The sequence below is a fragment of the Acipenser ruthenus genome, chromosome 15 (genome assembly GCF_902713425.1).
Source record: "Acipenser ruthenus chromosome 15, fAciRut3.2 maternal haplotype, whole genome shotgun sequence".
Taxonomy (NCBI): Eukaryota; Metazoa; Chordata; class Actinopteri; order Acipenseriformes; family Acipenseridae; genus Acipenser; species Acipenser ruthenus.
This window is the reverse complement of record NC_081203.1, coordinates 2942441-2953766: the sequence shown is the minus strand read 5'-3', so window position 1 is coordinate 2953766 and position 11326 is coordinate 2942441. Positions and strand designations below refer to the sequence as shown.

The following is an 11326-nucleotide window of genomic DNA, read 5'->3' as shown; positions in this document are numbered from 1 at the left end:
TGGATTGGGCTAATTTACTGTTCCAGCAGCTGGTTCTTCACCAGGTTAGCCCAGTCAGCGAGCCTCACCTGTGGAGAGCTTCATCCTATTGAATAATCGCTTCGTGCAGCTCTTCTCTGAATTCACACAGCACCTTCCACTGCCAAAATAAAACACACAATGTGACTCGATCTGTTTGAACACAACGGACGCCAGTGTGGGCTCCCTGGGAATAGGGATGGGCAGGGGTAGCATTGAAGTGTGAAATGACCTTTATTAGGACTGTCCTCTAATACTAGAAGACCTTGGTTATCCCTGCTTTCAAACCTTGCTGTTTTCCGCACAGCCCCCCCCACTTAACGTGTCATCTTGTGCTCAGATGCCATTGAAAACGCGCTCGCTACAGTCGCGATCCATCTCCTGAATCTTACAGCACAGCAGATAAGGGGGTGTCTCAATGTAAATCTGTTAAAAGATTAACAACACCCCCTGGCCCCAGTTAGTTTGGATAACAGGCTTTACTGTACAGTTCTTAACATCCAGACAGCTTGTACGCACTCTCTTTTGTCGCTCTCTCGTCTGGTCTGGAGACGTGGGAGCTGGCAGTCCTTGAGCTGCCTGTTTCTATAGCGACGGCTCACACACAGTGCTCTCATTCTCTCATCAGTAAACCGCACTGAGTGTGAACACCAGGCTCCTGTGGAATGAAGGCACTGTAATAAATACTGTGTGTTCTCAGAAGCGAATCTGCATTATGTAGAGCTAGGTTTGCAGTTTAACAATATGAAGAATCCATCTCTGGCTGGATGACGCCCCGTCTGTTAAGAAGCAGGCCCTGCTGTCTGATTGGGCCGGGGAGGGGTGACTGAGCTCCTCCTGTCTGGCACGCTTGCTCATCGATTTCTCTGTCTGTGTGTCTCTGCCTCCCTCCACTTCCCAGAAGAGCGCGGCTGGTCATGTGACTGCTGCTGTCTCAGAGTCAGGAGTCTCATGATCTCAGGCTCCCCTGTACCATGCATGCTGTATCCTGCTGTGCTGGCTGCACTGTTTCCCTGTCAGGTGGAAAAAAAGGCTCACTGTGAGAGTCTGACACACACACTGTGTGACAACGCGTGTGTGTCACTGGCAGTTCTGTGCTTGAGAGAGTGGGGAATAGAAATGTCTCCCGTCTCAGTGTGCATGTTGCTGACGCCCTGCAAGTGAGACTAGGTTAGAAGCTCTGGAACTGCTTGTGCAAACAAGCCTGGCTGTTTTGTGCAGTGGTTAAGCCAGTCGCTGTGGGAGTCACTGGTTCCCTCCCAGTCTCTGCCTTTCTTGAAACAGAAGTCCCCCTCTCCTCTTTTTAGCTTCATGCAGACACACAGAGACCTTAAAATAACACAAACCAATCTGAGACTTTCTGGTTCCACTCAAATCATGAGACAATTTGACCTTTCCACTCCATTGACCCAGAGAGAAAGAGGAAGGCCACATTGTCATGTGATTTAAGTGGATAGAGAAAATCTGTTCACTTCAAAATGATTGGAAACATCTGGAAACAGCAAGAGAAAAACAATGAAAAGGGAGTTCACTCTAATAAAAAGAGGCGAGCATTAAAACTACAGCAACAGTCCAGTATGTTAAATATAACACCTACTACAACTGCCTGAGGAATCGAAGCTGAAGAGAGAGAGAGAGGGGTAACTAGCCAGGCGGATGATGAACGCTTTGATCAGGCAGGAGCAGTGCTAATGAAGTCTCCTTGGGTACAGTAACGGGAGCCGCGTTGGAACCTGGATGAGAGCCGAGTCCAGTCTCCTCACTTCCCGTTCAGAGTGGAATATCAAACGCGTACAGTCATACCGGGGTCAGTCTTTTAATAGTGCAAGGCAGAGCAGAGCCGCAACCCCCGTTCCGTGCGAGCCGTCAGGTTAGCTGCTGGGGTGCGATGTGAGCAAGTGTGTGCTGTTCGGTTTAGTGTGGGCGTCCTTTCTGAGGATCTCGTTTTTGTACAGTAGTCACGCTGTGCGTGTGCATTCTGTGGAGTGTAAATCGTACTCAGCGTTCTGCCCTGGGGTCGTTCCCTCCCAATCTCCCGAGGAACCGTCTCGCAGAGACACGGGGATTCCCTGGAGCGCATCATCGCGCAAGCGAGCCGGCGAAGCTAGCTTCCATTAGCTGCGCGAAGAGGCTGTAAACCCGGTCTCCCAACCCCGTGCAAACTGCTGCTGTTTCAACCTATTCAAAGGGCGTAAGGGATTTTAATCGCTCGAATCAAAGACGTCCAGCTGTTCTTGAGCGTTCTGTTTTGGCGTCCAAAGCGGACAGAGATCTGTTATTATTTGGGTGCATTGTTCCTTTTTAAAACTAACATCTGAGACGGTCATCCAAAAAAAAAATAGTGACCTGGAGACACACATTTTACAGCTTGCAAGAAGACGGGAGTTTTTTTTGTTTTTTTTCATCGTCTCTGCTGTCATTTCAAAAGCGTTTTATACTTCTGTTCTTTTAAGAGACACATCGATAAAGAGACCGTCCATTTTGTAACTGAAACAAAAAAGCATTTTGATAAAGAAGAAGCCATTTGGTGTTTTTTTTTTTACATGCTATCTTGTAAAAAGATTATAGATAATATATATATATATTTTAATAATAATCATTCTCGTCACAGGTAGGCTGTGACTTGGCGATGGGGCCGCGCTAAGGTGAAGAACGCACTTCGCTTCGTTGTGTTTTTGTTTTTTTTCCAGATTGAAAAAGGAAATCAGATTAAGTGGAAATCAATGGAAACGTTGACTCAGAAATCTGGATTTCAGTGCAAGCGGCTTCCAGCGGTTTAACCGGAGAATGAACACAAACTGCAGCGCTTTACAGCGGAGACCACCGGGCGCTGATTTAAGTAAAAAAAAACATTTCTATCAACCATTTTTTGTAATTAATTATTTTTTTTATTTAGCAGAGCTTTTAATCTTTGCAGTGATAATAAATTCATGACCAGGACGTGATCTGAGCGTCACGTTGATCGTGCACTCACATGCGTGCAGATGATAGACAGATGTTTTATATGCGATCAACATATCAAACACACACACAGGAAACACTATCCCAAAGTGCTTGTAAGAAAACAGTGTAGTGTACTAGTAGTCGACGTAGTAGCTGTGGTGTAGACAGTACAGCACGGTGAATCAGTATATGCTGTCAGAAGCCGACTCTCATAATGAAAAACAGATTCTAAAAAACACGACAGCGAAACACAACGCTGAGCGCTAATGGATCTGTAATGGGAGGCATTTATTATACTGTAATTCTACAAGACCGTGGCTGTCTAGGATCAATATAGAAACCTGTTAGCGTATGCAATGTAACCCTTGTCTTTATGTTTTATAATTCGTATGGTTTATTATTATTATTATTATTATTATTATTATTATTATAAAGAGAGAAACGTAATCAGATATTACGTAATGTTATTGCTGTGGCAAATTAAAGAACATTTAATATATATGTTTGTTTAATTTTTAATGACGGCAAATGTCAATTTTAAATGTCACAGCTGTCCTCATGTCATTTTGAAGTATGTCCAGCCACGTTTGACAGCAGCAGAAGACACGAATGTTGTTTCACCGGCGTGATGAAGGTCAGCGACTGACTCTGCCGCTTTTAAAATGGAATGTCGTTTTCACATCTTCTCCTCCTGTGTTTATGTGAATTGATTTTCCAGCGCCGCGTCCACCTCGCTCTGTCTTGACAGTTTGACTGGAATTCCACGCGTCTGCTGCGCGGCCGATCTGTGCCGTGTTTTATTGTAAATCTATACTCACACAAAATGTGGAGGAGATCGTAAAAAATAGACTAGACAAGCACTCGTCAAAAACTACACGACATAAAGACAAGGAAGGAAGAGGCTATGCATCTGAGAGGATGATGATGATGCTGGATACACAGGTACGATTATTATTATTATTATTATTATTATTATTATTATTATTATTATTATTATTATTATTAGACTTGTGATGTTGTTGTTCTGTTGTCATGAATGTGTTAATAATCTCCGCATTCCTGGGAAGCAGCAGAGTGAGACTGTCTGGATACTGTTAGTATTCACAGACACCCGACTCGGAACCTGGCACCGGCCCATTTCTTTTAACGGACCGCGGTACCAGGGCACCGCACGGGGGAGGGCTGGCGGATTCTCACGCTCGTAGTAAATGGGGCACGAAACATTGGAAGGGTGGCTTGAGGAGCGATTATGAGACAGAAAGGCAGCGTACTGTGGCGTTTAATGGAGGAGGACGTGTAGCCGGTGTGCTGCAGACTGATGGTAGTGAGACACCGGGTCAGGAAGGAGTGAGTTCAGCACCTCTCCGCCGCTGCACGCAGTGACCTTGGGACTGTACGTTATTTTTATTTTATGAGCCGCGTTCGAACGCAGGGGGTGCGTATGCAAATTACATATTTTAATGTTCTTTAAAGCAGTTTTGCAAACTGGACTGATGCGTGAATAAGCAAGAACATATAAATAATGCTGATATTTGCAGGACATTAGCATGCCAGCTACTGATTGAGTTTCTTAATAAATCCGCGTACTTTAGACCTGCACCAGAGCTACGAGAAAATTTGCAAATCAGTGAACCATTGCAATTCACTTCTAACATAGTAGGGGCTTTATAATTGCTAGTCAATTATAATTGTATGCAACAGAGAGAAATGTATTATCTGATGACGAGGTTCAATCTATATGCACATTGCTCCAACATGTCATTGTAAAATGTTTATTATTATTATTATTATTATTATTATTATTATTATTATTATTATGTTCCAGCTAAAAAGTGAATTGCATTGAGGTCCAAGTAATTTTTTTAATTTTTTATTTTTTAATTGTGTGGATATAGACAGCAACCCCACTGTCATAACAGGAACAAAGACCGCATATACCCATTCCATGCACGATAGCAACAAACAAATACATAAATAAATATGAGCAAATGGTTTTATGCAAACTGTGTCTTTCAAGGTAACAGATAGGACCTCCATGGCATTGCGATTCAAACCACTAGCAGGCTATACGTGAACCTAATTAGTTACAAGTGAGCCTGCAGCCTCCAGACATGTTTAACGGAGCTCAGGTGTGGTGTGACTGAGCCATTACCAAATGGCTTCAACGGCAATGCAATGGGATCTGCTACCCGCCCCTCCTGTCGTGTGTCTGAATGTAGGCTAAACAGGTGGAGGTCCAGATTTCTAATGTCACTTGACACCCCAGCTGTAAACGCTTTCCCTCGTTGCCGTATCCCTGCTTCAGCTGTCTCACGCTTAGTGCTGGTTGTGGTTTTCTCATTAGATTTACAAAGAACCCTGCTCTTAAAAAAAAAAAAAAAAAAAATCTGTCACATGTTTTCTTTTTCGTCTGCCAGGGAGCGGTGATTCAATCCACAGACGGCTTTCTAAATGCGTTCTCCAGCCTCGTGTGTCATACGGCCGTTATTTCATTTAGTTCCCCGGTTAGGCAAATCTGCATATTTTTTAGCAAGCCAGGAACCTGATATTGTAATCCGCGGAGGAATCAGCGCACACGCTGGAGCGCGCTTGTAATTCAAACTGGCAATACATTGCAATAAGCCTTTGTGCACAACGAGAAAGGGCTTGGGTCATAACAGAATAGGGAGGGCGTTTCCCAGAGCAAAAGCACAGCAGAGTGTAAGAAAACACAGGTAAGCATTGTAAAGAATAGCGAGGTGTGGGCAAGCATATTAGTACTAAAAGCATGGGAAATGCAGCAATACTGTGGTCAACTTAGCCAGCCAGTGTGGCCTTATTTCAGCTGTTATCATACCCTCCACTGTAAATTCCACAGCTACACACCTGCTACCTTACCAAAACACGCACACGCACATTACAGGAGCATGCTTGTATTCCCTGTGTGTTTGCTTCTGCAGTACATGCTGTTTCATTATAACCATTAATATAAGCACTGGAGTGAATCTAGTGGGACTGTCATCTAGAATAGCCTACAGTATCTGTGGCGTGCCAGTCAAGGAGAGAAACGAAGTCAGCTGCTGTACAATATGCAGCGTTACTGCTTGTTGAAGTGGATGTATTCTTCTATCTATCTATCTATCTATCTATCTATCTATCTATCTATCTATCTATCTATCTATATGTATTGGCTTGGCTACCTATAGCAGGTATGACCTTTCACTGGCCAGCTCTTGTAGGAAATCGCAGTACAGTCTAGATAGAAACACAGAAACTCATCAATCCATAAGCTTTAACCCCTCATAACCTTCAGCCACGTTTTGACACAATTGCCTGCCTGTTCTCTATAACCAAGCAGCAGCCACAAGATCCCATCAATCCTGCATCTGCTGTACCCAGTTAATAGCTGTATGCATTATTTAGTGATTTCTTTTTTTAAAGGGACCAGTATACAGAACCAGAGGGACAGGGAGGGGAAGCAGGCAGTTCTAGAGGAAATAAAACAGTGACAAGGAGCAATTTAGACAAGGGTTTCAATAAGTAAGCATGGTCTGCTATTGGAACCTGCAAACGCAGAGCTGTGGGAGAGTGTATTTTGCAGAGGTATTCGAGGCTGTGCTGCTGTAGATAGCTCTAAGCCAGCAGCAGCAGCAGCAGGTCACCTTGGGAATCTCCTATCCTTTGCTTTTAACTCAGTTGTAGCGCTGTACGGTACATGGATTCAGTGTACAGTGTGCTACAGCCATCAATTATTCAGCTGTGGAGTCTTGCTCCGGATCACATGTGTGGCAAGGGGAGGGTGGGGGAGTGGGGGTAGCTGCGGTTCAGGTCATCCATGCATTAAGATCCAGGCTGTCTTTTTATGCTGCAGTGTGGTTTAGATCGCAGAGTGACCACACTGTGGTCATTTTCGCCTCCCAGGCCCTTTCTCAAGCGCTGAGGGCTCGTGTTCGTAGTCCCAGCACTGGTATGTATTGCTCGGCTCTGGCTGTGTAAAATGAACAGATGTTTTCTAAAAAAAAAAAAAAGAATGATACTCAATCTGGCGCCTCGTACTGAGGTCTAAAAACAGACCTGTTTCTACTTTAATAAAAGACAATGAGCATTCATTACGAAGACTAAAAGAAAACAGCTTTACTGAACACCTGGTGCTAACCAAACCCTGCCAAAAATGTATCTCTGGTGTAAGAAAATGTGCTGGAACCGGAATCAAATCAAAGTGCGTTACCCACAATAAACAGCAGGTGGCGCTGGCTGGCAGTCTTACAAACATTTAAGGCACTTGAAATGATGGCAGTTATTATTGCTTTCAGTAGATATTTTTTTTTTATTATTTCTAATTACTTTGTTACTGCAGTCGTCTCCACAATGCTTTGATAGTACGAAATGAAGCAACGTTTCAGAATTCTTGGACGGCTAATGGATAAACATCAGAACAATGTTTCTTCTGATCAGAACCTGGACAGAACACCTGGCACATGCTGGACTGGACCAGAACTGGGTGGTTCTACATGCCCTGATATATGTGCGTCCCGATTCTGATCTGAGAAAGAGTGTTCTTGGTTTGTGTCCGGGACTTTTCTTGTGATGGTGTTGATTCGAAGTCTAATCTTGCTGTTACTGTGTTGCTTTAGTCACCTGAGGTTATCACAGTTCACCCATCAAATCATTGTCTATGGCGGCTGTTACACAGGCTGGAAGTGAAGTGAATTGTCATGTGTTTCTTGATAGTATCAATATGGGCAGTAACTGTTCTCTGTGCTTCCTCTTTTTCTAGCGGCTTTGATCCACAACAGTATATTAGAAATTAAAAAACAAAACAAAAAAAAAGAATGATGGCTACTGGGTAAAAAAAAAAGTAGAGGAAGGCACGGGTAAAAAAAACCCGGGTAACTATCGAAAAATACCCGGGTATCTTTTTGGGGTAATTTCAAGCACTCATCTGGTCACCTACTGTTAAATTAAACACATAAAAAAGACACATACTGTATCGAGGTCTGTTTGAAGTTCCCATGCTTCCCTCTTTGTCACCGCAGCACTGCAGTGCAAATTCAGAGGCTGAAATATAACAACGTGCAGGTACCTTGGTTTTCAGGTAGCTCCCTCAGGTAGTAAAAACAAGTTTTGATAAATAAATGGCCTTAGGGATGGGTTGAACTCTTGTGTTCCACCAGAGCCGATGCAGAAAACATAATATCTTTTTTCTTTTCATTTTAAATCAGTCTGGTAATTGAAGTTCAGCGCTGTACCCTCCCAAATCATGAACCTTGAATACATTCAATGCCCTCTCTGTTAACATAAGCACAACAGAAAGCAAGTTTCATGCCACGGAATTTTACACCATTGTTAAACTATTGTTGTTGCATTTAGCTTCAGGCAAATAAAGGGATCTTTTGGAAAACAATGTCCGTCTGACGCACGCTAGCGCATTTCCACCTGCGGCTTCTGTACAGAGAACAGCTCTGCCTATACATTTCAATTGAGGTCAGTTTAACCCCAGAGAGGCTCGCTGTGCACATCACAGCTTCAGCTTGCTTAGTAAGAACAGGGACATTTGAGAAGGAATCACGCTCTGCTCAAGTTCTTTAAGTGTAAACGGAAACGCACCTCAGGGGTTGTGTTTAACTGTTTCAGAAAACTAAAATAACTGTCCGAAAACGAAAAATAACCTGGAAACGCTGGAACGAATCACAAGCAAGCAAGCAGATACTCTCTGTAATTGAGGCAGAACATTGAGGCGAATTCAATACAAATTGCAAAGAACAGAAGCCGTCTAAAGCCCTGGAGAAAAGAGAAATGGTCTAGCTGTGTTAATCACAAAAATTATAAAAATCTTGTGGTTAAAGTTTAGATAGAGCTGTGATACTCTGTAACAGGATGTGCCTAATCTACAGAAATCTTATAGCAAAAGCTCATCTCTAACTATTGGCTTTTAGTACACTATGGCGTAGCGATAGTTATTTGAGAGCATCTCTCCTGCAGCAAACCGGGAGCAATGTGTTGGTTATATAAAATAGTCAGTGATTGCAAGAAATCAACATCCCAGCTGAGTTCCTGGGCAGCCTCCTTGCAAACCCAAAGCCATGCACCCTGGCCTCAGAGTCCTTCCCCAGTCCTCCCCCTGGTATGTGCTGCAGAGCTGAGCGTGGGCTGGGTTCTGTTCTCCCTGCCTATCTGTCTGTCTCTTCCTCTCGCTCCCTGATAACGCTGTTTGCGGAGGAGGCTTTCCGGCTTGCAATTTTTTCTTCTTTAAAGCACGGCTCGCTACGCAAAACACAACTGCATCGAAAGCTTTTCAAGCTACAGCGGGCTTGCTGCGTGATTGGATTTGCGTGGCAGTAGCGTGCCAGGAAATACACCCAAGTCAGTGATGGACACAGCCTGTGAGGCTGCAGTTTTCACTTCTCTCTTGCAGCGGTTTTGGAAGTTACCGCAGGATATCATGGTCAGTAAAAGCATGATAAAGAACAGACGTGTGTGTGATTAAAACTAGGGCAACGCTTAGTATGCAAAGGATAGGAAGCAACATGTTTAACTACAAAATGTACAGCACAGTTTGAGATCACTATACTGCACCGTAATGTAAATACTATCCTATACAGTATTCCCACTTTATAAGGCAGACCTTTATATCGTGGAACCACCGGCTCCTTCATTCTCATTACTTAGCAGAACACAGAGAACACGGTATGATAATGGTGGCTCCACACTGTAGCACCGTACAGGGGAGCACCACACTGTACTGTAGGGACCCACTGCCTCTGATGAGAGGCAACATCTCTTTAACCCAGTCCCACTGCTTACTGGGAGACTGGGAAGACAGAAGAGAAGAGCATTGCATCTGAAATGACTGTGGAAGAGCTTGCATGCCACCAGAGAGCCAGTGACAGCAGCTGCTGCCAGAGCCCACTTTGCTCCTGATTGCTGTATTCATTTAAAGGTTGAGAACAGATCACACAATGTCACTCCGTGATTCATTTCTAATCTAATGAACTGAGCATTGCAACGTTTGTACAAATCAATAACCCCTCATGCAATTATACTGTGTGTAAAGTCAGTTGAGTGTGTATTTATACAGTACATGTGTACCAATGCTGATTTTTCGTTATGGGGTATAATTAATATTCACCCCAGCATTTCAGACCCGAATGGTTTTTTGTCTAAGTGTGTACCAATGCATGCGCAACGCTGTGCAAAAAAAATGCAGGGTTTTTAACTGCACTAAATATTGGCTGAAGCCAGTCAGAGACAGAGTGCTCTGTTCGGGTCTCCTTCTCTCTTCCTACATTCACTGGGGACAGTCAGTCAACATTAAAATCATTGACTCCAGTCTTTAATCGACTCTTACAGCGTTAGGTGACATTGCTAGTAAAGCAAATGAAACCGTTTCAGAGTTCATTTAAGACTGGATTAAAGACTCTTTGCAAATATGGCACTTTGCATATAGTGTTCTCCAGGACCGCTGTTTTGTTTACAGCACCCCCTGTATTGCTCATTATTAGGATTATTATTATGTCACGTGTCCTTCTTGTTGGGTGACTGTTGCTCACATGCTCAATTCATTCATTCATGCAACCCTTCTGCACTGACCTTAACCTCAGAGAAACAATTTGCATGATCAACAGCACATGGCAGACCATTTGAACTTGGTCGTCCAGGTGGGTGGGGCCGAGCAACGGCGACGCCCCTTGGTGATCAGCCACGCCCCTTGGTAACTAACCCCGCCTAGTGTTGGATCCAAAACCAGGAAACTGATTGGGTTGGAGTTCCAGTGACAATGCTGCATTCAGCCGGAGTCCTTTGTAAAACGGTCAGAAGGGGAACTTGGCTTGATCCTGTCCTGTATCGTGTTTATCTCTAATGTAAAGCTGGAGTTAAAAAAGAGTATATTACTGGGGAGAAGTAACCTGCAGACTGTAAACTGGGTAAACTGGTTCAGGCAGGGAACTCACTTTAACGTTAGATCACATCACGCAAGCATGAAGCATATTTTAGGTTCTTCCAATACCAGATTAAATCGTCAGTCGGATAGCTAGTTTCTTATTTGTCCTTTTTCTAAACAAGATGTCCAACGATCGGCAAGGAAAGGATTTATATCTTATCTCAATCCACTGCGTCCCTGCTGTGCATCAGAGTTCACCTCCTCCTCCCCAGCCTCCACCTGCTTTTGGGCTTCGTCTAACGGGGGAGGGCAGCTATCCTGCCCCACTGCCCATGACTTCCCTACGGTCAGCCTCTCCACTTCTCTGCAAGGGATACCTCGAGAGGCCAGGCCAAAGGCCAAAGAATGGAAAATCTGTATATAACGTAGCAGCGTTGTCCAGTCTGTTTTCATAAGTATAATCTACCACATGAGTTTCCTGACTGAGCAAGGGTTCTGGAACAG

The 11326-nt window shown here is 43.9% G+C and overlaps 1 protein-coding gene across 1 annotated transcript in view; it reads left to right on the top strand.

Moving 5' to 3' along the window:
- Nucleotides 1–1677: 1677 nt before the first annotated feature.
- LOC117422410 (ral guanine nucleotide dissociation stimulator-like) overlaps nucleotides 1678–11326 on the top strand; it is a 51508-nt gene continuing 41859 nt past the window's right edge. Inside the window, exon 1 of the mRNA XM_034909200.2 lies at nucleotides 1678–3903. Coding sequence (XP_034765091.2) covers nucleotides 3880–3903 — 24 coding nt within the window. The 5' untranslated portion in view covers nucleotides 1678–3879. The remainder of the gene's footprint in view (nucleotides 3904–11326) is intronic.